This window comes from Phyllobates terribilis, unplaced genomic scaffold (assembly GCF_046119375.1).
Source record: "Phyllobates terribilis strain yellow unplaced genomic scaffold, ASM4611937v1 Scaffold_3__8_contigs__length_932513732, whole genome shotgun sequence".
Classification (NCBI taxonomy): domain Eukaryota; kingdom Metazoa; phylum Chordata; class Amphibia; order Anura; family Dendrobatidae; genus Phyllobates; species Phyllobates terribilis.
In genome coordinates, this window is record NW_027362763.1 from 320398328 (window position 1) to 320425240 (window position 26913).

General features: G+C 43.3%; 1 protein-coding gene across 10 annotated transcripts in view; it reads right to left on the reverse strand.

Annotated features, from left to right (window-relative positions):
• Positions 1 to 26913, reverse strand: part of OPA1 (OPA1 mitochondrial dynamin like GTPase) — a 126898-nt gene that overhangs the window by 73485 nt on the left and 26500 nt on the right. For 5 of the 10 annotated variants that reach the window (XM_073675067.1, XM_073675066.1, XM_073675063.1 and 2 more), the window contains 12 exons: positions 24706 to 24779; positions 21339 to 21449; positions 20556 to 20609; positions 17668 to 17772; positions 15354 to 15440; positions 14612 to 14725; positions 13134 to 13214; positions 11000 to 11074; positions 10832 to 10903; positions 10657 to 10756; positions 1644 to 1774; positions 1480 to 1552 (listed from right to left, as the gene is read on the reverse strand). In XM_073675067.1, coding sequence (XP_073531168.1) covers positions 1480 to 1552; positions 1644 to 1774; positions 10657 to 10756; positions 10832 to 10903; positions 11000 to 11074; positions 13134 to 13214; positions 14612 to 14725; positions 15354 to 15440; positions 17668 to 17772; positions 20556 to 20609; positions 21339 to 21449; positions 24706 to 24779 — 1077 coding nt within the window. The remainder of the gene's footprint in view (positions 1 to 1479; positions 1553 to 1643; positions 1775 to 10656; positions 10757 to 10831; positions 10904 to 10999; positions 11075 to 13133; positions 13215 to 14611; positions 14726 to 15353; positions 15441 to 17667; positions 17773 to 20555; positions 20610 to 21338; positions 21450 to 24705; positions 24780 to 26913) is intronic. The other 5 variants (XM_073675069.1, XM_073675068.1, XM_073675070.1 and 2 more) reach the window with 1 other exon arrangement.

A 26913-nucleotide genomic window follows, 5' to 3' on the forward strand; every position in this document is an offset into this window, starting at 1 on the left:
CTTCTTTGGCTCCTAACACCCCAAGAATTGAAAGGAGAAAAAGAGAGGAAAACAGAGAAGAGCACATTACTCAAGGTGAGACTTTCACGAAGATCACTCACCACACTGCCGTTCAGACTAGGGTACCGGAGGCGGTGGTTGCCGTTCACATGAGGGCTCCCATCTGGCGGAGGTGGACTGACGAGGTCTTTTCTGACCGGTTCTGCCGGAACTCGTACGGCCTCCACTGCTGTGGCTTTGGTGATGGGAAGATTCTTGAACCAGTTTCTTAAGCTGCTTGCGCTGCTTTGGCGGCTGTGGCTGCTGCTGTACCTCCTGCGGTGGTGACAGCTGCTGCCCAGGTGACTGCGGCTCCTCACTCATTATGTTGGGGATGCAGACACCGCCATCTTGATTCCTCCCCATCCTTTAAAAAGCAGTAGGGCTCCACCTCCTTTAGGCTCCTCCCCTTCCGACAGCGTGCTCATTTTTTCAAATTTGGGCAGCTGGCGCGCTACACCGCAGATCCTCCTCCTTCTGCGCGTGCGCAGCCCAGCGGCACCCGGCGTGCTTGCAGCGGGATGTCGGCCTCCCACCCGCGCATGCGCAGACCCGGCTTCCGGCGCACTCCGTGATAGGGCGCATCACCACCCCACGCGTGCGCAGCCTGGACTTCCGGCGCGCTCCGTCACAGGGTGCGATGCGACCCCCACGTGCGCAGACCCGGAAGTCCTGCCGGCCGGACCGCGCTCAGTTTAGTCCATTGTGAGGCGCAGACCCGGCCGCAGGACCCGGCGCACGCGGGGAGGACTCCGGAAGGCAGCTCCCCCACACGCAGACCCGGGCAGCAGCCAGATGGGCTGAGAACAGGGGCCATCTGCTGCTTCCGCGGCCTCCAGGCCGCACCGACCCCGGAATCCACAGTCCAGGTACGTGAGGTACCACCTGGCGAGGCTCCCATCAAGGACAGGAACCAAAAACTGATGCGGAAGAGAGGTACCGCCTTTTTATTCAGTAGGTTCCTGTCCTTGGTGGGCGGATACCCTCTCTCAGGTGGTGCTGTCATGGGAGAAGGGGAAAATTTAATTTACTCCCAGATACCTAAATTTTAGCACTGTGGCTGGGCACCTTGATAATGCTGCAGAATAACCCTATATTCTTCAGGTTAATAACATTATCCGACAAGAAGGGCTCCCTTTAATTCATAAAACCACCACTTTCTTCTTTCATCATTTAACTGGGCAAGGTTGCAATAGGGATTAGTCTCAGTCTCCTTGGTCTTGGCATACCAACGCCGCCTTCATCAAGATCTTGCCCAGGATGTGAAGTCAGCGTTAGCTGTGCTAAGCAGGATAGGTACTAAAAATAAGGAGACAGTGACTAGTCCTCATTGCAGCACTGCCCAAGTGACTAGTTAGAGTGTTGATCGAGAGTTTTATATCTTTAAGCGCTTCAGTTATTTCAGATCAGTTATAAGAGAAGCAGTTGAACTATTCTTACCTTTCCCAGTTACAACAGCAAAATATCCAAGAGCTTTCATTGGGAAGAGTTTTCCTTCAATTATTTGTTGGATCTTTAAAGGGCCAAAATAAGAATTACTATACTATATAAAGTGAAAAGAGCAATACATCATAGCATATTAAAGGACACAAAACTTTACTTACTCGGCTGGGACTTGCTACGTTTTTCTCAGCAAGATCTACTTTGGTCAAAACAAAGATCGTTCTTCTGCCTTGCGGATCCATCTGACTTACAAGGTCAGTGACAATGCTCCTCTCGGCATCTACAGACCCATCTGACAAAAGAGGAAACTATTTACCTTTTCTAGTTTAATCATTGCAACATATACAGATAAAACGTGCGTTTTCATGTAAAAACATTGATGCAATCCCATAATACAGATACTACCAGTGTACACATTATTTTGAATCGATACAATGGTAATTATAGTGTTGAGCAAGTATGTTCTGTCCGATTATGCTTGGGCCGAGCTCCGAGTATTTACAGCTGCTCGGTTATAAGGTTAAATCGCTCCCGAGTGCATGATTTGCAACTGTTTGTCAGCTTAATTACATGTGAGGAATGTTTAAGAAAGAGACATTCCTCACATGTATTAAAACTGTCAAACAGTTGCAAATCATGCACACGGGAGCGATTCAACCATATCACCGAGCAGCTATAAATACTCGGAGCTAGCCCGAGCATACTCGGCGAAAGGGTTAATAGAACATACTCGCTCAACACTAGTAATTAATGGTTTGTCCAAAAATGAACAACGCCTTTTCATTGTCCCTAAAGTGCTTATAAAACGAGCCAAAAAAAAGCAAACTTTCCTCTAAGACCAGCACCTCTTCTCTGCTCCGAGCAGCATGTCCCACTGCAATTTCGAGACATTGTTTATGTCATATGAGTGCTGCAGCTCATCAGTGGCTGCTCCCTTGACAAACTGTCTGAGAAATTAAGTACTCCCTTGATGACGCCATAGGAATTAAGAGGGTAAGTAGCAGTCAAAAGCAGCCTACAACATGTCCTATATTAATTGTTCATCAGCAAGTGTGAATTTATAAGGGTTAAAAGTTGACCAGCGATTTCTAATTTTTCCAACAAAATTTACAAAACCATTTTTTTTTTTTAGGGACCACATCACATTTGAAGTGATTTTGAGGGGTCTTTATGACAGAAAATATCCAACAGTGACACCATTCTAAAAACTGCACCCCCAAGGTGCTCAAAACCACATTCAGGAAGTTTATTAACCCTTCAGGTGCTTCACAGGAATTTTTGGAATGTGGAAGAAAACAATGAACATTTAACTTTCTTCACAAAAATGTTACTTTAGACACAATTTTTTTTTTTTATTTTCACAAGGGTAACAGGAAAATATGGATCACAAAATTTGTTGTGCAATTTCCCCTGAGCACGGCAATACCCCATATGTGGGGGAAAACCACTTTTTGGGTGCACAGCAGGGCTCGGAAGGGAAGGAGCACCATTTGACTTTTTGAATGTAAAATTTGCTTGAATAATTAGCGGACGCCATGTTGTGTTTGGAGAGCTCCTGATGTGCCTAAACAGTGGAAACCCCCCACAAGTGACACCATTTTGGAAACTAGACCCCTCAAGGAACTTATCTAGTTGTGTTGTAAGCAACTTGAACCCCCAGGTGCTTCACAGAAGATTATAACATTGAGCCGTAAAAATAAAATTTTCACATTTTTTCCCACAAAAAAGTATTTTAGCCCCAAATTTTGCATTTTCACAAGGGTAACAAGAGAAATTGCACCATAAAATATGTTGTGCAATTTCTCTTGAGCACGTAGATACCCCATATGCGGAGGAAAACTATTGTTTGGGTACAGCAGGGCTCAGAAAGGAAGGAGCGTCATTTTGGAATGCAGACTTTGATGGAATGGTCTGCGGGTGTCATGTCACGTTTGGAGAGCTCCTGATGTGGAAAACCCCCACAAATTACCCCATTTTTGAAACTAGACCCCTCAAGGAATTTAGAGGTGTGGTGAGCACCTTGAACCCACAAGTAATTCACAGAATTTTACATTGTGGATCTGTAAAAATGAAAAAATATATATATTTTTTCCACAAAAATGTTTTAGCCCCAAATTTTTTCATTTTCACAAGGATAGAAGGAGAAAATGGACCCCAAAATTTATTGTGCAATTTTTCCTGTGTACGTCGATTCCCCACATGTGGTCGAAAACTACTTTTGAGGCACAGTGCAAAGCTCAGAAGGGAAGAAGCAAGATATTGGAGTTCAAATTTGGCTGGACTGGTTTGAGGGTGCCATGTCACATTGGCAGAGCCCCTGAGGTGCCAGAACAGCAGACCCCACCATAAGAGACCCCATTTTACAAACTACACCTCTCAATGAGTTCATCTAGGGGTGCAGTGATCATATTAACACCACAGGTGGGTCACAGAATTTGATACCATTGGGCAGTGAAGAAAAAAATAATTACCGTAATTTTCTAACTGGGCAGCATGGTGGCTTAGTGATTAGTACTGCAGCCTTGCAGTGCTGGGGTCCTGGGTTCAAATCCCACCAAGGACAACATCTGCAAGGAGTTTGTATGTTCTCCCCGTGTTTGCGTGGGTTTCCTCCCACATTCCAAAGACATACTAATAGGGAATGTAGATTGTGAGCCCCAATGGGGACAGTGCCCATAATGTCTATAAAGCGCTGTGGAATTAATGGCGCTATATAAGTGAGTAAAATAAATAAATAAGATGCATTTTTTCCCTCCAAAATTTTGGAGGAAAGTTGGGGGTGCGTCTTATAGTCCGAATGTATACTTGTTGCTGTGGATGTGTGGGGAGCGGCAGCGGCGGAGGATCAGGGCACAGGAGGCAGGAGCCGGCGGCTGCAGCTCTAGCGTGTGCCTGCTGTTAAAAGAAAATTAATATACACTGCTCCCCAAGCCCATGGGCATGTGGAGCACTGAATATTCATTCTCCTTAATAGCAGCGCACAGTGTCAGCTCAGCCGCCGGCTCCTGCAGCGGCTCGGCGGTCACGTGTGCCCGCTATTAAAGAGCATGAATATTCACTACTCCCCACTCCCATGGGTGTGGGGAGTAGTGAATATTTATGCTCTTTAATAGCGTGCACACGTGATCGCCCAGCCGCTACAGGAGTTGCAGCTGCAGCTACAGTGTGCGCAGCTATTAAGGAGAATGAATAGTCAGTACTCCCCACGTCCTAAGTCCCGGTGTGGGGAGCAGTGACTATTCCGGCAGCTGATCTCGGCGTCTGAGGGCGCATGGCAGTGACATCATGCGAAGCTCACATGCTGATACCAGGATAGGGGTGCCATGCATACCAGGATAGGGGTGCCATGCATACCAGGATAGGGGTGCCATGCATACCAGGATAGGGGTGCCATGCATACCAGGATAGGGGTGCCATGCATACTAGGATGGGGATCAGGGGTGCCATGCATACCAGGATGGGGATGAGGGTGCCATGCATACCAGGATGGGGATGAGGGTGCCATGCATACCAGGATGGGGATGAGGGTGCAATGCATACCAGGATGGGGATGAGGGTGCAATGCATACCAGGATGGGGATGAGGGTGCAATGCATACCAGGATGGGGATGAGGGTGCAATGCATACCAGGATGGGGATGAGGGTGCAATGCATACCAGGATGGGGATGAGGGTGCAATGCATACCAGGATGGGGATGAGGGTGCAATGCATACCAGGATGGGGATGAGGGTGCAATGCATACCAGGATGGGGATGAGGGTGCAATGCATACCAGGATGGGGATGAGGGTGCAATGCATACCAGGATGGGGATGCAATGCATACCAGGATGGGGATGCAATGCATACCAGGATGGGGGTGCAATGCATACCAGGATGGGGGTGCAATGCATACCAGGATGGGGGTGCAATGCATACCAGGATGGGGGTGCAATGCATACCAGGATGGGGATGAGGGTGCAATGCATACCAGGATGGGGATGAGGGTGCAATGCATACCAGGATGGGGATGGGGATGAGGGTGCAATGCATACCAGGATGGGGATGGGGATGAGGGTGCAATGCATACCATGATGGGGATGGGGATGAGGGTGCAATGCATACCAGGATGGGGATGGGGATGAGGGTGCAATGCATACCAGGATGGGGATGGGGATGAGGGTGCAATGCATACCAGGATGGGGATGGGGATGAGGGTGCAATGCATACCAGGATGGGGATGAGGGTGCAATGCATACCAGGATGGGGATGAGGATGAGGGTGCAATGCATACCAGGATGGGGATGAGGATGAGGGTGCAATGCGTACCAGGATGGGGATGAGGATGAGGGTGCAATGCATAGCAGGATGGGGATGAGGACGAGGATGCAATGCATACCAGGATGGGGATGAGGACGAGGATGCAATGCATACCAGGATGGGGATGAGGATGAGGATGCAATGCATACCAGGATGGGGATGAGGATGCAATGCATACCAGGATGGGGATGAGGATGAGGGTGCAATGCATACCAGGATGGGGATGAGGATGAGGATGCAATGCATACCAGGATGGGGATGAGGATGAGGGTGCAATGCATACCAGGATGGGGATGAGGATGAGGGTGCAATGCATACCAGGATGGGGATGAGGATGAGGGTGCAATGCATACCAGGGTGGGGATGGGGAGGAGGATGAGGGTGCAATGCATACCAGGATGGGGATGGGAGTGCAATGCATACCAGGATGGGGATGGGGGTGCAATGAATACCAAGATGTGGGGGCAATGTATTCCAGGATGGGAATGGGGGCCCACGAATAACAGGAAGGGGGCCATATACACTAGGATGGGGGCATATATATATACCAGGATGGGGGATACAGATACAGAATTGGGAGACATTACCCCTATAACAGTGTTAGCAGCATACCCCCTCCCCCATAACAGTGCATCATGACCACATTTTTTGCTTTATTTTTTTCTATATTCCTCCTCTAAAAACTAGGTGCGTCTTATAGTCCGAAAAATACGGTACATTTTTACCATTAAAATTTTGTTTTAGCCCCAGATTTTACATTTTTAAACTGGGAAATGAGAAAAAATGTCACCAAAATTTGTCTCACAATTTCTGCTGAATGTAGAAATACCCATATGTGGCTGTACAGTATATACTGCTTAGCCACTCGGGGAAACTCGGGAGGGACGGAGCGCTATTTGCCTCCTGTAGCGTAGATTTTTCAAGAATACTATGCGGACTCCATGTACAGAGCCCCTAAAGTGCTAGAATGGCAGAATCCCCGCTTAAGTGACCTCATTTTGGAAATTATACCCCTCAGGTTATTTATCTACAGGTGTAGTGACGATTTTGACTCTGAGTGTTTTCCAGAAACAAGCAGCAGCGGATGTTGCTGAATGAAAATTGCAAACTGCCGTTGTAGTGACCAGTAAATTGTAGTGACCAGTATGTTGTGCCCAGCTCGTGCTTCTGGAGACATGCACCCCTGTAAATTAGGCAGGCTCTCATCGCTACAGAAATGCCAAACGTGGACACTAAATGTGGTTTAGGCACACTGTGGAGCTCAGAAGGAAGGGGGACATAGCATTTGGGAATGCAGAATTTGCTGAATTTCTTTTGGGGGGCCGAGGAGCCATTTCGTTTTTCCAGAGCCTTTGTGCTACCAGTAATGTGGAAGCTCCTATATTTCCATTGACAGATGATGGACCAGATTGGGGACTTACTTTTTTGTGGATTGATTTGAAGCTTTTACTAGGAACATTTTACATAACATTCTGGATCACATTTATCTGGCGCTCTACGCTGAGCACTTATATTGGGGTTTCCATCGAAAATTACGTGATTCAGATGAAAACCCAGAGTGATCCATTCATTAAAATGAGGCAGCAGTGTTACACTCTGGACTTCGTCTGGCCTTTGTTCCGTGTTGTCCTTTTGAGAAGTGCACAAAACTGTGGCCAACAGCACTTTTATGCACGTCTAATAAAAAGACGGATACCGTCGGATCACTGGCCAGACGGCATCCACTGTGCCTCCATCTGCCTCACTATAGGGAATCTTCCGCCGGGGGTTCCGTCTGAATCATGTATTTCAGAGATTTACACGGAAACCCCGGTGTAAGCTCTCAGTGTACAGTCATGGCCAAAAGTATTGAGAATGAGACAAATAGTAATTTTTCCAAAGTTTACTGCTTCATTTTTTGTAATAGCAATTTGCATATACTCCTGAATGTCAAAGAGTGATCAGCTTAACAGCCATTACTGTACTTGCAAAGTCAATATTTGCCCAGAAAATGAACTTTAACCCCCAAAACACATTTCAACGTCATTGCAGTCCTGCCTTAAAAGGAGCAGCTAACATCGTTTTAGTGATTGATCCATTAACACAGGTGTGGGTGTTGATGAGGACAGGGCTGGCGATCAATCAGTCATGATTAAGTAAGAATGACATCACTGGACACTTTAAAAGGAGGCTGGTTCTTGGTATCATTGTTTCTCTTGCGTTAACCATGGTTAGCTCTAAAGAAACACGTGCAGCCATCATTGCACTGCACAAAAATGGCCTAACAGGGAAGAGTATCGCAGCTACAAAGATTGCACCTCAGTCAACAATCTATCGCATCATCAAGAACTTCAAGGAGGGAGCTTCCATTGTTGTCAAAAAGGCTCCAGGGCGCCCAAGAAAGACCAGCAAGCGCCAGGACCGTATCTTAAAACTGTTTCAGCTGTGGGATTGGACTACCAGCAGTGCCGAGCTTGCTCAGGAATGGCAGCAGGCTGGTGTGAGTGCTTCTGCACGCACTGTGAGGCGGAGACTCTTTGAGCAAGGGCTGGTTTCAAGGAGGGCAGCAAAGAAGCCACTTCTCTCCAGAAAAAACATCAGGGACCGACTGATATTCTGCAAAAGGTACAGGGAGTGGACTGCTGAGGACTGGGGCAAAGTCATTTTCTCTGATGAATCCCCTTTTTGATTGTTTGGGACATGTGGAAAACAGCTTATTCGGAGAAGAAGAGGTGAGCGCTACCACCAGTCTTGTCTCATGCCAACTGTAAAGCATTCTGAAACCATTCATGTGTGGGGTTGCTTCTCAGCCAAGGGAATCGGCTCACTCACAGTCTTGCCTAAAAACACAGCCATGAATAAAGAATGGTACCAGAATGTTCTCCAAGAGCAACTTCTCCCAACCGTCCAAGAGCAGTTTGGCGCCCAACAATGCCTTTTCCAGCATGATGGAGCACCTTGCCATAAAGCAAAGGTGATAACTAAATGGCTCATGGAACAAAACATATAGATTTTGGGTCCATGGCCTGGAAACTCCCCAGATCTTAATCCCATTGAGAACTTGTGGTCAATCATCAAGAGACGGGTGGACAAACAAAAAACAACAAATTCTGGCAAAATGGAAGCATTGATTATGCAAGAATGGACTGCTATCAGTCAGGATTTGGTCCAAAAGTTGATTGAGAGCATGCCAGGGAGACTTACAGAGGTCTTGAAGAAGAAGGGGCAACACTGCAAATATTGATTTGCTGCATTAACTTATTCTAACTGTCAATATAACCTATTGGTACTCATAATATGATTGCAATTATATTTCTGTATGTGATATAAACATCAGACAAACACTAATAAAAACCAGAGGCCAGCAGATCATGTGAAAATATAATTTTGGTGTCATTCTCAATACTTTTGGCCATGACTGTAGAGCACAGGATTTATGTGAGCCGAGCATTACTTTGATCTCTGGGAGGCAGAATGAACAAAACAGCAGCAGGTGAAAAATTGGTTTTATTTTTTACGCCGTTCCTTGTGCGGTATAATTGATTAGACGACTTTATTCTTCAGGTCGGTGCGATCATGCTTCATCCATGATGAAGCATGAGCTAATACAAAACCTCCACGATACATAAAGTTAGGGAGGGTACAAGCAACCCCACGCGTATCACTACAAAACAGTGAAGCTTCCTCAGGGGCAATGGAATCTATCATGCAGGTTTTGTATTAGCTCATATGTTTATTCATTTTGGGCATTTTCCGGATATGGGGTCTTATTTATATGACATTTGTCTTTATCTTTTAGGATAGATTATTATTATTCCATGATCTATTGATTGAAATTAATTTTGATCGTTGGAAAACCCTTTTAAAACTGAGAAGTATTTAAATATATCGTCTGTATGCCCTCTCGTCTCCCTCACTGTCCAGTGAATGGTTGGACGTCAGTAGGCTGCAGCATGAGCTTCCCCATTGTGCACAGTTTCAATTGGGATAAAAAAAAAAAAAAAAGAAGAAAAAAATGGTTACTCCCCATCCTAAGCCGTTCAGCATGTGAACATAGATCCTATCAGCAGGAGATTCAGCTCTATCTTCTCAGTAGTCTTTGCAGGATAAAGTGGATCCACCTTATGGGCTCGCAATCTTTATTAAGGTAAATATATAGAAAAGGGTGACATGGCTAAAAACATGTTACCTACATCAGTCTTACTTACATCAACAGTCAATGAAGTAGGTAACTTGTTTTTAACCATGGCATCCTTTTGTATATAATTACCTTAATAAAGATTGCGAGCCCATGAGCTGGATCCACTTTATCCTTTGCACTTATCTGCACCTTGGCAGAGATGGTTCCTTGCACTGGACTGCAAGGAGGAAACCACGGTGAGCTGGATGATCTTGCATACTCTGCAGGCTTTGATTGTATTTGTCAGGACGATTTAGAAACTTTTGCAGACTGACAGAGTGGAGACAAGATTACCTCCTGTTTACTGCAATGATTCATTTTAAAGTTTACCATTTCTAGAAAGAGGTCGTACACTATTGAACAACCCCTTACAAATGGCCCAGCGAGGTGAGAAAAAAAAACTAAAACCAAATGCTCACCTCCTGAACCAACGCCGCGCCTCCATACTCAGTGCTGCAGCCAGACGAAATAGGAATGCTGCAGCCCATCAGCGGCCACTGATTGGTTGCAGCACTCATTTAAAGTCCCTGCACTCTCTCACCCACCGAGTGTTTTACTTAAGAGATTGGTGGGGGATGCAGTGTTAAGTAGAGAAGAGCAGTGTTGGCCTAGTAAGGGATTTTCAATTTTTTTTCTCACCTGCCTGGGCCCATAAATCAGGGATTGTCCAGTAGAAGATAACCCCTTTATGTGTCCCCTGAGTGACCCCATCTCCTACCTTGTATACAAAGGATGATGGCATTTGGGTTCTGCATATAAGCTTTACTGATGCTGAAAATAGTTTCCTTTGTGTCGGGGGCCATGCCTGATGTCACAGTCTGTGGAAACAAAAAGGAGTTATGTTAGGAATAGGTTTACTAGTTTAGAAAATTAAGACGATTTGTAGTACTTACGCTGATTACACCCGGTAGGTCAACAAGCACCATCCGCTGTATTCCAGGGCCCTTTACACTTAGTGAGATGGTCTGCAAAGTGGACAATGTTGTTATAGAATAAATCTACATAATAGAAGGTGCATGTTAATAATAATCCAATCAAATTGCATATATTGGGGTTATTACCTCTGGGCTAACAGTTTGTCCATTCTTGACGCTTTTCCTCATTCGCACCTCTATTTCATCTCTCAGAGCTGCAAGCTGTCAATCAGTACAAGCCAGTTTACAGATTAACATGGGACAAACCAGAAAAGACAAAACTAAAAATAGAAGATCAAAACGTGTCACATTAAACATGCCCCCTGTGACAGATGAGCTGGTTACTGATAGGCAGAATGAGATCAAGAGCCATCAGAGACGGGGACACAGACGGCAGGTTCATACACGGCTTCTGCTCCTCTTTATCGTGTAGAAAGTAAATGGAAAGCCTGTACAGCCTGGCGGCATACTATCCACCACCCAGAAAAGACAAGCAGAGGTGTGCTACAGCGCACCAAGAGACCAGCAATCCTCAATAATTGTCTCTAGCCTTCAATTTCCAAACTCTAAAGTGCACTCACTTCAGCTCCTTTTAATTCTAATGCGGAGACATAAAACAGGCCAGGAAAGGAAGAAAAGACCCTCCTTCCAAACGTGAATATTCCATAAACGTCCTGGCCTGAAAATAAGAATTATCAAAGCCCTAAATAAACCATACTTTAGTAGGGATTTCCAGCTTTTCCTGGATGAGATGTATACATGAGAGGGACAACTTGGTAAATTACAACAGTCCCCAAGCACTTGTCCTTTCACATGCCCCACCTGTAAGCAGTATATTACAGGGCTGGGCAGACTGAGAACTCGGATATAGAATTGGAGAAAAAACTTTGGAGAACTTGTGCTTTAGTCAGGAGATCGGTCTCACTCTATGAGGGACAGCCTTCCATGTGTGACTTTACATAGGGCAGCATGTCTAACATCACAGAGGAGCATAACAGGGCTTGTCTCACAAATACAACCATGTCTGTCTACTGAAAACAAAACAGATTGCTGCGGATCCATGTAGGTTTTCGTCTGTTTCTAGGACCAAAAAAAGACAAATACTAACAGCTCCCAGGCTCCTGAGTATCAACATGTGCTCTCTAATAAGCACTGCACCATTTTATTGGATATATAGAACAGAATAGGCTATTATCTAACAATAATGTGGCTGTTGTGGATGCCTTTTGTGTACTGGTGTCCTGTGATGTGCCATTTAAGGGTTGACAGCTATGATGATTTCTTCTTCCTTTCCAATATGGTTCCATTAAAGGGGTATTCCCATCTCCAACATCCTACCCTAATATGTAGTAGGTGTAATAATAATAATATTAGCAAATAACCTCAAATAGAAATGTAGTATAGTTCTTCTGATTCGCTATGTCAGGCCATGCCCCCTGATGTGTGATGTAACATCCCAGAAGGGAGGAGGAGCATGAAGGAGCAGCTCCAGTGACACAGAATTACAGCTACTCTGAGGATGGAAAACAGCACTATTCAGGTTAGCCTAACAGTCTATGAAAATATGAGTACTGGGATAGTTTTTCAGCTCTCCGAAGTACCCCTTTAAAAACTGACAGAAATCTGATTGTGGAAACCCAGCCCAATACAGCCTACATTTCCCATCATGCCTCTGGCTTTGCAGAAGAAAGAAACTGCACTTGCTTTGCCAAGTCCCATATTAGGGCAGACAGTGATAGATCAGCGATCTAGAGCAGCTGTCCTCTCACATTGTGGAGTCTCAGTGTTTTCTACATTATTTCGGTATATCGCCTTTATCATGGAGGCTTGCTGTATCCTGTAGAGCATAGGTAATCTGACCTGGTGTTGGTAAGGCATTATCTTTTACTGTGACGTTTCTTAAACCTATCCCCTGCCTACTACTTGTTTGAGCCAGCAAGAAGAAATCCATCACAAGCAGGAGGCAGAGCTGCTCCTCGCAGGAATACAGTGGGCTCTCAGCACACATCACTTATACCTGCAGCTAATCATTGTACGGATTCACCTTTATTGCTGCTCTCTTATACAAACCAGAAATTATACATCTTTATCTTCCCCTTAAGATAGAAAAATATTTAGATTTGAGAGCCCTCAGTGGTTGATACCTCTTAATGGCTAACTGAAAAGATGGTAACAGTATAGGTAAGTCCCTACAAATTGTCTTTTGGTAATAATATTTGCAGCACTTTAGAACCATGAAAACATAAGCAGTTTTTTATGTTATTTTAAAAGTATTGCTTACATCCGACTCTTTGCTCAGATCAAACTCCCGAGAGCTATCCTTAAATAAAGCAACATGGTGCGGTCCTTCACTTAATGTGACCTGCAAGAACATAAAAACAAGGATCAAACACACACATTTCTGATGCATACTATACATATAGTACACACTTACACCTTCCATCGCCCGCAATAATATACTGCATACACAGGCAGGATCTTAGCTGTAATACAGGAGGGAATCTGTAGAATTTGTACCCAATGACTGTTGTAGGACAGTCATTGGGTTTACAACGATCCTATATCTGGCAGCTGCAGATAAAGGATTTTTTTATGACCTAGGCTGTATGCACCAGTGGTAATGAATTCTGTATTTTGTGTCAGGATTCCCATCAGCCTTTTCACTGAACTCAATAAAACATGAGTTTTCTAACTTAAAGGGTTTGTCCAAGTTCTAAAAAAAAAAAAAAAAAAAAAAAAGACTTTTTTACAAAAAACACAAAAGATTGTCACTGTGGTATTGCAACTCAGTCTCATTCACGTCAGAGGCGCTGAACTGTAATACCAGAAACCAGCTGTGAACTTTTATTTATTTATTTATTTTTTAAAAGAAACCCGCCATATAATTTAACGTAAACTACTTTAACAAAATATTTCAAGGTAAGCATCTGACACCCAGGAAGTATCACGCAAATGTCATAAATTAGATATGGCCAAGTGCACAAGACCTGCCATACGCCTGACTGCTGCTTCATTGCTGCACGCCTTAATGTCAGATTGTGCAGAAACGCAACGGGCTGCACAACCCCTTTTATAACAGATGAAATTAGCCTCAATACACAGCTCCTATGCAGACCCAAGTGTTTGCATAGCTGCAATTAAACCCTATAGTAGCAGTCCTCCAGTTATACTCTCTTTTGCTAACCTACTAAATATGTCAGCAAGGACAAGGGGACAGATGGAAAAGAGTATGGCTGCAAGTTTGGACAAGTCACATTAATGTGTGCAAGTACCTTGGGCGACTATAAATGTGTTCTGGGCTTTTTTTGTGTGGAATTGCAGACAAATCCTTTAAAAATTACAATCAACTAAAGGGTTGTCGTCGAAGCACCCCTCCCCAGCCTCCGGGCTGAATGATTGAGAGCTCGGACCAGCAGCAGTGTCGCAACACTGGCCCGATCGGTGTGCCCTCTCATGCTATATGCAGGGGCAGCGTGGTCTATGCAATGTGAGAGGAACGAATGGGCACTGAAGGATGTCCGCCAGCATCAGAGTAGTGCCTGCCAGCGTGCGCTTCTTGCCTAGGAAACCTGCCACCTCTGATAGCCTGCTGTGTTGACGAGTAACCTAAAAAAAATAAAAATCTCTCCTTCATGAGAAAAGAGAGGCTTTTTAATAAGAGGTAAAATTGCAGAGCTCCTGGCTCCATGCACTTTGCAATTTTAAATATGATTATGTGAAAACCCCTTTAACTCAATATAATTTAATCATTATAGATACCTTAACTGGAGAACGGGTCATCATCTCTCCAGATCCTCGAGGGAAAATTCGGGCCTGTGCAATCATTTCCAGGACACTGGTCTTCCCTGCACTTTGGTCACCAACCACAACTACCTGAAAGGCAACACACAAATACGTTACCATATTTTATAATACATAAAAGCATTGAGATCATAATAGGTGTAAGAAGGAAAATAATTCTTCATGTGACCTATTGCCTTGGGATGCTTTCACATTGCGTTCTGTGTCCCCGTTGGGTCATACGTCCGAACCCCCCCGCAAAAAATGGGGTCCGGGCGTATGCGCCGATGGGGTCATAGACTTTAATGATGCAGACAGAGCGAGTGTGCGCTCTGTCGTGCATCATGTTTGGGAGTGTACACCCACAGGAGGCAAACACTCAGACGTAGTAGACTGCGTCTGGGTGTCCGCCTCCAGTAGACGGCCACTCCTGAAAATAATGCAGTGCACTTTCGCTCTGTCTGCATCATTACAGTCTATGGCCCCATCGGCGCATACACCCGGACCCCGTTTAGTGGGGGGATTTCGGACATATGACCCAACAGGGACACAGAACGCAATGTGAAAGCACTCTAACGGAGAGACTTGCCAAATATATACATTTTGTCAGATATCCCCTGATACTCCTATTCAGAAAACAACAGTAATAAACACCCTAGATGAGCTTCCACAAAAAAATATACATCTAAGAATGTGTGAAGCAGGCACACCAGTAACATACCCGAGGTAAGTGGTCTTGTGTGTTATAGTTGGCATCGTAATCGGAGAGGATGTCCAGGACCTCAGAGTACATATCAATAAGGGATTTCTAAAATATACATGATGAAAGTTATCAATGCAAATATCTAAGAAAGCTACTAACAAACTTTCATAATAAATTAAGACAAAGAAAAACAAATTACAAACAATTATGGCACATTAGTGCCAGCATAGATTTTGCAAACTGAACAGCTTCAATTTTACACAAATAAGCCATTTACACTACAGCACTGGTAACGCAGGCAAGTCAAGCAGACCGTTACATTGGCAATGATTGCATGTTGACAATTCACAAAGCACACGATTTTTCTACATTACAGTCTCATGAAGGACATCAAAGTTCTTTTTTTATTTTCCCATTAAAAATGAAACAACATTGCATATAGTCTCAATATGGCTTCCCATCATTTTGTGTCTGCAGTTGCTGTGCAGATCTGTGCATCTCCGTGGTAACAGACTACACATAATCCCTGTGTAGTCTCAGCCATACTCCCCTTCTGACAGTCCGCTTCTTCTTGCTACCATTCATTTGTTGCTGGCAAATAGATGGGGTGTAGGATCTGTTCACATTGGAATTTTTTTAAATTCCTGTAAAGGACAATTAAATTAACTAAACTACTTGATCCTTGAGATGCCGGACACCAATGGCAGCCGTTGGACCACATTAAGTATATTGAGATCCATCAGGTTTTTTGAGTATTTTTGACCAACTCTTGACAGAGCATCCAACGTAGATGTAAACAGGGTCTTAAGCCCCCATACTCCTCTGGCAGCAGTTTATATTAATAGGATCAGACGTTGAGATTTAACAGGCTGGAACCTTCTTTTGTCTGACAGGAGTCAGCAGGCCCCATACAACCAAGACTACATTCACACTTCTGTTTTTTTTCTTGTTTTTTTTTTTTTTTTTTTAAACAGACGGAACACTAACCCATAAAGTTTCTCATTGATCCACAGATATGTTTTAAAAATGGATCCATATTTCCAATCCATTAAACTCAGAGCATGTCCTATTCTCATCCATTTTGCAGATCAGACTGGGCCATTAAAATCTACGGAGAATAAAACGGATGAAACATGGAAGATTTACTTTGTACTTCAGCGTTGCATCAGAATTACATCTATCTTTCACTGATCCATTTTAGAGAGGTAATACACTGCCTGAACATTTATTTATCTATCTGCTTCAATTTTTAAAAACAAATACGAAAACAATACGGATGCAACTCGGGAGGCAAAAATGGATGGCACACAAGAGAAAAATGGTCTGTTAAAACACCGATGTAAAAATAGAGGAGGATGTGTGAATGTAGCCTTAGAGTGTCTGCTGATCCCACCGATAGAGGAGAGTTAGGCCACCATTAGTCCAAAGCCCTACAAACACAATAGATAGCGATCAACCGCAAAATTGGTTGAACCACAGTTTGGCCGACAGACGTTTCTCCTGACTCCTCCATAATCAGTAGCGCACCTCTATTTTCTACTTACATCAGACACAAAAAGTAGAAGAAAAATGTTAAATATAAGTCACTCTTCGAAGAACAGCATAATATCTGCCCATTTTCCCAGTACACATTTATCTGTAACTGAAAAAGTGATGCATTTTATATACACATTGGTAAGTCTGCCACATTCTGGTAGCTGCTCACGTGCCACAGACAGATTGGCGGCAGCAGATAGGTGGAAGGCACTGCACACCAAGAGGCACGGAGAGATGATTTTAGTAAGATTCATTATGAATCTCTCACATCCATTAATCACACCACACTAACAGAAATAAGTGGTGCAATGTTTCTGGCATAACACCCTTCATCAGACAGGTACTGCAAGTCAGGAGGATCTACGGTACGGAGTGGGTTTCCCCAAAAAAGCAAACCGCATGTGAGATGAAGGATTGTGTCCTGGCTTGCGTTTTGGGAAAGTTAACCCCGTACCCTAGAACTTCCTAATATATGTGCAGTGATACTCAAAATTGTATTAAAAGCATCTCTCTGCTCCTCTTGGTGTGCAGTTCCTTCCTCCTATCTGCTGCAGTCTTACAGGAGCTCAGGGGATGGCTCCAAAGGAACTCGCACCCTCTACAATCTACACTATTTCCTAATGGAGTGCTTCCTTACCTTACTGATAGGACATCCTCAGATAGAATTACTGAGCACGGCAAATGCTACTATACAAGTGTACAATCAGAGCGGTGCCATGTCTGAAAGTGTATCTAACAAAGTGACATATCTGCAATATATACCTTTATTCATATACATCTCTCTAATGCACATTACCTTAAGTTTCCTTTGATGAATGCCTTTATCATCTCTTTGAAGCACTAGTTTCCTTAGATCTTTGTTTTCTTTCTCAAGACGTTCAAGAATCCGCTGGTACTTTAACTAATCCATGAAAAAATATACAATATCAGAAGTGTCTCTAGAATACAAGCCGTTGTGCTTTTTGTTTGGTCATTAGGAGCATTCCCCAGAATTCAATGTCTAAGCAAATATAGGTTCTTGAAGTAGCAGTGAACCAAGAAGCCATAACTTTTCTAAATGAATATTCTGCAGAACTCAGAAATCAAACCACTAAATTAGTCAGACAGAACTGAAGGACTAAAGAAACTCTGGGGAGCAAATATCAGATTAGGATTTAAAAAGGGAATAGATTTACATTGGGAAAGTGATAGAAGTTGCACTAGTAGAGCTTCAAAACTATGTACCCAGATCAGTCCAACAGGAAAACACAGGCAAAACCCAAGCTTCAGTCTATAGGTAATTGACATAGAACATTTATAAACAAGTAAAATATAAAGAAATATTAAAGGGAATGTGTCAAAATGATCCAGTCCCCACCCCAAAAAACAAACAATCCCCCGTTTATATGGTCATGACACTTGTTCAATCTGTTGCTCCCTGACTGAAAAATCACTGTTTTAATTCATATGCAAATAAGGCTTAAGTGCTCTGGGAGTGTCAAGTAGTTCCCAAACCTCTGCCTCTTCCACATTATTCCCAGCCTAGTTTCGCTTTCCTCTGCTTGAGTACACAGGTAGTGATCAGTCAATCAAGCAGAGGAAGGTGGGGCTGGGTGGGGGAAAGAGCCAGAAAGATGGAGGTGTAAAAAATGCTTTGATCACGCCTAGGGCACGCAAGTCTCATTTGCATATGAAATGAAAACAATGGTTTTTCAGTCAGGGAGAAACAGATTTCTTAAGTAAAGTTGTGGATGACAATCTTTCAGAGAGCAACATGACGGTGGTTCGTGTTGACAGATTCCTTTTAACACTTTGCCAACGATTTGGATACATTATGCATGTGTCATTTTGATACATTTCTTGAATGGATGACTTGTTGAAATGTTGACAAGCTGTGACGATGTGAAGAACAGCGGCTTAGCCATTTTCAATTCAATATGTGCGAAGCTGCAGTTCTAGGACAAAAACATTACAAAATGTACAAATCTATGCTGTTCAGGCTCCGTTTACATCCAATCGGCACCTGAGCTTAAAACAGCTCATCAGTAGTGGTGCCGGGGGTCCGACCCCAACAGATCAGATACTGATGACCTGTCCAATGGAAGAGTCATCAATATCATAAGACGGGACAGACACTTTAAATGAAATGTTATCACGTCCCAATGACTTGTGTGCAGCGTTTACTACTGTATATACTGTACAGAATCCTCCTTCACTAACGGGAACAGCAGCTCCCTCACAGTCATCATGCTCTGCTCCTCTACTCATCTGAATAAGTATCATAAAATACATTGGCTCTGCAGTGACCACACACAGCGATAACAGCAGAGCTGGACCGGGCCCATGAACAATTGGTCAATATGTAGTGATTAAAGGTTACTGACTTGCTTGACTATGAAAAATATATATATTTTACATATTAGTGGTGCCGATGCGTTACGAGTTGTACTAAGTTTCCCGCCGATCTGCAGTTTACAAGCCGCTACCAGTTTCAGGCGGACATCATTTGGACATGTCCCTCCCAGTAACACTGGATTCACACCATACAGCACTTGAACACATCTTTGAAGGCTTTTTTCATCATTGACACATTTCTCAAGAACACTGAGGCCAGATGTTACCTTAGAGTCCATAGCACATTATGTGTGTACTTTTTTCTACATTGGTTAGGTTTATGGCCTTTTTGTAGCAGTTTAGGGGTCAGTGATATTTTTCTCAAAATGAAGCTGGCTCTAGGTATGGTATTTTTTTCACAGGCTTCCCCAGAGGAAATGAAAAATGCTGTAAAAATTGTGGTTCTTTAACAAGCGTTTTGTTGTAAAACACTGAAGAAAACTAATTTGTGTGAAGGAAGCCTATTATTCACTAAATGCAACTTTTGGAAACTCAGAAGGCTGCTGCATACATGACCTCGAGAGCCATCACTGGGTCATTGCTGCACTTCTTTCCTTTTCTAAAGCAGCCCTTGTAATCTACTATCTCAGGTCATCTTTACGACTCTGACACTATACTGTGTGCTATCTAGTCCTGGCCCAGCAGGATACAGCAATGGTTCTCTTCTCTGTATACAATAATGTATGATCGCTACCCTTACAGATCCTGCCCTGATTTCTCATGACCCTTCATTTGCAATCAGTGTTCTCCCTCCCTATACACAAGATGAGAGTCTGAAGTCTCTGGTGGTCATTGACAATTCCCATTCGGCTAATAGCTCCCTCTCCTGACCTCCCATTTAGAATGTGTATGTATGCCCTTTCTGCAGAGCATGCATGTGTTCTGTATTGGTAGACTGGAGTAAGCCACTGACGGACACCTCACAAATTTTCCAGAGGAGCATGCATGTATAAGTCTCCTCACTCTGACATGCCAGGCCTGGCTTGCCACTCTCCATAAGGAGAAACGTTACCCCTTAGATCCCAGTCTTAAGTCTTTCACCTAGCCAAATCAGATCTCACACTTTGCGCTGATGGGGGCAACACCCCAAAACACTGTCTGCAAATTGAGATTCTAGTTTGGCTTTGATCCTAAATCATATGGAAAGTCTTGTCTAATGAGCGATAGTGACTTTTACGATTGCTACTTCCAATAGGTGGCACTAGAGTTCTAGTCAAGAGGTGAAGAGGCAATTTACATATTAAATGTCAGGATAGCGCACGTCACACAAAAAGGCCTGGAAATCTCCAGCAGTAGATGAAGAATACCCACCTGGGTTTGCAGAAGTTCTTCTTGCATTTGATCAACTTTCTCCTTGTCTGTGGCCTTCAATGGCAAAATTGTGACAGTAGCATTAGGATTGTAATGGTTATGAGATAAGCAGAAAATACTTAAACACCCCAAAATGCTTCTAGAGCTCTGAGCAGGAAAGATCTAGATATCACTTTAGACGCTTCTGCAGCGCGTTTTTCTTATTTTGCACCAAAAGAAGTTGTGTTTTACAGCACCAGTAAAAGCTATGAGATTTCAGAAATCTCATGCATACGTTATTTTTTCCTGACTGTAGCGTGTCAATTCTTTCAGCGTTTTTGCAGCATTTTTTTTCCCACCCAAATAAAGCAATGGAAAAGTGCAAAAAAACGTGTTGCGTTTTGCAGTACTTTTTGCTGCCTTATTGGTTAATAAAATTTACTTTATTAACATGTGTTTTAGACAAATCACACATGTTATCTGTTTAAAAAGAAAAAAAGGAGTTATTTGCTGCATTTTATACACAGCATTCTTACTTCCTAAATGGAAGTATTTTACTTAAAAAAAAAATGCTGCAAAAACACCACATGTGAACATAGCCTTAGAGAAACTATGCACACAAACTTGCATTAAAAGGTTATGGCCCGTGCAATAGCGGTGTCAACTATGGGGACTTTCTCCATTATACACTGGCTGATGGCAAATAAACAGGGCTGAAATACTACATAGAAGGGGTGACGCTGGTCGCAGTGTAGTCCTAGTCTAACACTTGTACATTGCATCCAATGTCCTAAAACCCATCACCTTGCGCTTCTGCTGTGAGCTGCCAGAGTTAATGTTGCCAGCGGCCCTGCGTGCCTCCTCTTCATGCTGCTTGAGCTGCTCTTGTAAAAGAATGAGTTCACCAAGCAAACCCTGCCATGAGTTTACAGAGAGAGATAGAGACGGGGTGAAGGTGGGGGACAAAAACTGATGGGTGCAAAATAAAATAGGTGTATAAACAAAAGCAAAATGACAGACAAATGTATAGAAGCAAAATAGACACTGAACAAAGCGTAATGTATACAATAAACTGTACTGGAAAGGCGAGATAAGAAAGGGTGTACTATAATTTGCAAACCAAGGAATGCTAAAAATAAAGCTAAATGTGGCCACCATGGTTCTTGCATTGAAAATAAGCCTTAAGCCAACGATTAATTTTGGCAGAAATTGTAGCAGACTTCTGGAGCATTAAATTCCCCCATTGTGTTATCCCGTCTGCAGGCTGGAGAGGAGGTGCATGGCACATTGGGAATGCATTTACAGGTCGATGTTTCTTTAAGACACCCCATACAGTGGTGCAACACAAGCTACATTGCCTTTTAAATCAGCAATTCTCTAATCAGTGAGGATATGTCTAATGGAAAACCCAACAATCCCTAAAAATAAGTGGCCACATCCCCTTCCGCTTTTTTCCTGCATAGCTGCGTTCCTGACCAAGTGGTGTCCAGAAAATGTCATAGGGTTGCAGTAAAGTTTTTGAACTGTGCCGGTAAAAGTGTTACAGGGACAACGTGTTTAACTTGCCCTGCTGTCTGTTTATTCTAGGGAGCAATAGAGGGTCTAGGTAGGTCGGTCCCTGCCCTCATCATAATGCTATGACATGCATTATATGTCTACATCAGAGGAGTTAGACACATTCAAGCATGCATGCCGCTCTCCTTTCAATCCCCCCGCAGGACACAGAAGATGGTAGCCACCTGATCAGGCCGCACTGGAGTTGGGGACATCTTTGTCTCATCCTGTGGATTAGTGCTAGGATTGCAGGCAGGGTGCAAAGTGAATAAAATATAACATTTCTGGACCAATGCAGTAGGTTTTGGTTTGAGTTTGTTTTGTCGCTTGTCACAGGCATGCAAATCTGTCACCACAGAAGGAGCGCAGGATGGAAAAGGTCTGAGAATAGGCAAAACACCAAGGACAGTCCCCACTTTTTGCCGGAAATCCCCTCACTGAGGGCACGCACACAATCTGCTAGATAGAATGGGATTAGCAAAATGTAAATCAAGGCTGCGGTCGTTACAAATTAGGTGTCACAAGGAACGTTTCATGACCATAGCAAACAAATAGTCACATAGTAATGTTTGACTAGAAAAAAGTTAAAAAAGAAAAAGCTTTTCTGAACTAGAATATGATAGGTATACACATACAGTAAATGTACACACACACACATGCATTACAGGGGCAAAACAAATCCCTCAACTTATAGGGAATCGGTCTTAATAACCCCTCAAGCCTCTGCCTCTATTCACCGCCCAGCCCCACCTTCCTCTACTTGACACTGACAGCCCGTAGTCAAGCCAGTGAGCTGTCAGTCAAGCAGGGGTAAGAGGGGGCCGGCAAGAAATACTGTCACAGAGGCAGAGGCTGGGGAAATAGTTTGACATTCCCAGAGCTCTTAAGCCTCATTGGTAGAAGAATTGAAGCAGAGAAGCAACATATTTCATCAATAAATGTGTGGGTGACGTCATCTGTCAGAGAGGAACATAACCATACAGTTTGGGGGGTAGATCCTTCTGACCGATTCCCTTAACAGTATTTAATCTAAAACAGTAGTTAAGAGTTGGGACATAGCCTTCCAAAAGTAATAATGTTTACTTATGTATAGCGCATCCCACTATTTGGCTGCAGACACAGCATCTTACATATTAAAAGCTCTAAAAGCCACCATGAGGCTCCTTGGTAAAGATCAATTTATATATTAAGTTCACTTTCTTGCAGCTCCCAAACAGGAGTTCAGCTAAATGATCATCAGCTTCCTTGCCCCTCTTCTGCGGACACATGCAGGGGGTGCAGCGGTAGCTTTATGGTGTGCTTTATGGAGCACTGCTGCCGCATAAGACACTAGTATGAATAAGTAGAATAAATGAAGCATGATAGGTGAGATTTTGCTTTGGGACCAGTAACATCCCTGCACTTACCAAGCATATCACCAGTCACAATACCATGCAGCTGCACTACTTTTTAGAAACACTCTAAATTGTATCCATAGGAAACTCACATTTTGCTACATGCATTTACATCCCATATCGATTCCTGAGGAACTCTATTATTTGCTAATTAAAATCTGTCATAATGAACTCAAGTACGAATATGTTCTTTTGATGGTTGCGTTCAAACAATATGGATATGTTTGGGATTATTTTTTTACTTAAAGGCGTTGTCCGGCCTTGGGGTACAAGTCTGCCGCCAGGCAGTGTGAGTGCAGACTTGTTAATCCTCACATCAAGCAGTGTGCGTGTTGTCAGGCTTCTCCGAGTGGGTGGGCGCGGTTTGAATACAAGCAGTCTCCGGATAACTAGACGTGTGCGGACTCGCTCAAAAACAACTGAATTCAGCGACGCCAGTCTAGTTTAAATGTGGCCTGGAGTATGCAAATCGCTCCCAGCGCCTGAGAATCCTGACAGTGCGCACAGTCACATAGAGTGGGTGCAGACTTGTGCCTCAAGGCTGGAAATCTCCTAAAACATATGTTTTTTTGGCATTTTATCAAAAGGTTGTCATTAGTGATGATCGAGCATGTTCTATTAACCACTTCGGTGAGCACACTCGGGTGCTCGCCGGGTATTTTGGCGTGCTCGGCATTTCTTTTAATGTCGCCGCGCCTGTAACGGTCACAGCTGTTTGACAGATGTGACACATGCAGAGATTGCCTGTCAGATTCTACAGCCTCTGTGCCACAGCTCTTAGTAGAATATGTTACCAATAAATCAGTCACTGAGCTCATTTTGGGTTGGGATTGTAATCCTTATCTCTCTTCTCCTGAAACATCTTCTAAATTGATTTTTAACCATCAGAATGAGCTCAATCATGAGCGTTTCAGAGAAAAATAACCTAGCTGCAATCATGCTGCTCACGTTTAGGGAGCATAAACCAGCTAACAGGTTCCCTTTAACTCACTCTGCAGCCACCTATGTACTGTGACGCACAGAAGCTGTACAAGCAAGACAAACGCGATTATTTTTTAGTACACCTTATTATGAAAACGATTTTCAGCAAAAAAACATCAATAAATGATGTAATGATAAAACCAGCTAAAAGTGAAAAACAATGTAACGCAAGGCAACATGCAAGTTTGTAAGAAAATACTTTGAATTTAAACAGATGTAAGTGGTGAAATATTGCTCCTCACCTTCTTGTATTGTTTGTCAGAGCCTTCAAAGCTCTGGCTATCAGTAGCTTTAAAAGCCGTCTCACCTCCAGGGCCTGGTAGAAAGAAACCACCACAAGGGTCATTATAATACAAAGGCTACGCATTCACAGCAATTTCATAAGGATTTTAATCAAACTCTATGTGGGGCTTCTATCTTTTTACCATTTGTACATAAATTACAAGTCCTCCCCTCATAAGCCATACATGAATCTATTTCGCTCCTACTCTAGAAAATGCTGCCTGGAGAGGTTACACATTCAACTACACCGGTTCTGTATAAATGGGAAAAACACAGTTCTAAAAGAAATAAACCTGTACAACAAGAGCTTTAACATAAGTAGGTGAGTAGGAACACAGGCCCTAACTCAATTAATCGGACCCCTAAGCGTTACTCTGTCAAAGACGCATCAGCCACTGTATGGCCTGGCATCGCCCCATGCCCCATGCTAAAGAAAGCAGAAAAGTATATCATGACAGAGGTTGCTGTGATAACTGAAAGCGGAGGAGGGAGACTATTTTTACTGCTAAAGGAGAGGGCGTTAGGATAATACTATTAAGTGCTAACAAACATAATCTAATTGGGAAGTGGTAATGCCAACACAAGCTTTCACATGCTCAGCTTGTTTCTGGACATAGGTATTTTTGTGCATGAATTGCTCCACAGCCAAGTTGTGTGGACATAGTAATATTACATAAACTACATACACCGGTGTGATAAAGTGTTTGCCCCCTTCCTGATTTCTTATTCTTTTGCATGTTTGTCACACTTAAATGTTTCATATCACAAAACAAAATTTAAATATTAGACAAAGATAACACAAGTAACCACACAATGCAGTTTTTAAATGAAATTATTATTAAGGGAAAAAAAATCCATACCTACAGGGCCCTGTGAGAAAAAGTGAACCCCCCCTTAAAACAAATTATCTGTGGTTTATCACATCTTTGAGAAGCGGAGTTCAATTTCCCTAACCACACACAGGTCTGATTACTGCCACACCTGTTCTAAATCAAGAAATCACTTAAATGGGACATGCCTGACAAAGTGATGTAGACCACAAGATCCTCAAAAGCTAGACATCATGCTGAGATCCAAAAAAATTCAGGAACAAATGAGAAACAAAGTAATTGTGATCTATCAGTCTGGGAAAAGTTATAAAGCCATTTCTAAAGCTTTGGGACTCCAATGAACCACAGTGAGAGCCATTATCCACAAATGGCAAAAACATAAAACTGTGGTGAACCTTTCCAGGAGTGACCGGCCGACCAAAATTACCCCAAGAGCGCAGTGATGACTCATACAAGAGGTGACAAAAGACCCCACAACAACATCCAAAGAACTGCAGGCCTCACTTGCCTCAGTTAAGGTCAGTGTTCATGACTAAACCATAAGAAAGAGACTGGACAAAAACAGAATGCATGGCAGAGTTCCAAGATGAAAACCACTGCTGAGCAAAAAGAACATAAAGGCTCGTCTTAGTTTTGCCAGAAAACATCTTGATGATCGCCAAGACTTTTAGGAGAATACTCTGTGGACTGACAAAGACAAAAGTTGAACTTTTTGGAAGGTGTATGTCCCATTACATCTGCTGCAGAAATAACACAGCATTTCAGAAAAGGAACATCATACCAACAGTAAAATGTGGTGGTAGTGTGATGGTCTGGGGCTGTTTTGCTGCTTCAGGACCTGGAAGACTTGCTGCGGTAAATGGAACCATGAATTCTGCGGTTTAAAAAAAAAAAATCCTGAAGAAGAATGTCCGACCATCTGTTCGTGACCTCAAGCTGAACCGCATTTGGGTTATGCAGCAGGACAATGATCCAAAACACACCAGCAAGTCCACCTCTGAATGGCTTAAGAAAAACAAAACTAAGACTTTGGAGTGGCCTAGTCAAAGTCCTGACCTTAATCCGATTGAGATGCTGTGGCAAGACCTTAAAAACGCGGTTCATGCGCGGAAACCCTTTAATGTGGCTGAATTACATATATTTTGCAAAGATGAGGGGGCCAAAATTCCCCTAGAGCGTTGTAAAAGACTCATTGCCAGTTATCACAAACGTTTGATTGCAGTTGTTGCTACTAAGGCCAGAGACACACTGCAGTATAACTCGTGCGAGGACCACATCGCACTTAACCCACCGGCCGGCACCCTCTTCTGACCTGAACATGACAGCATGATGTATTTC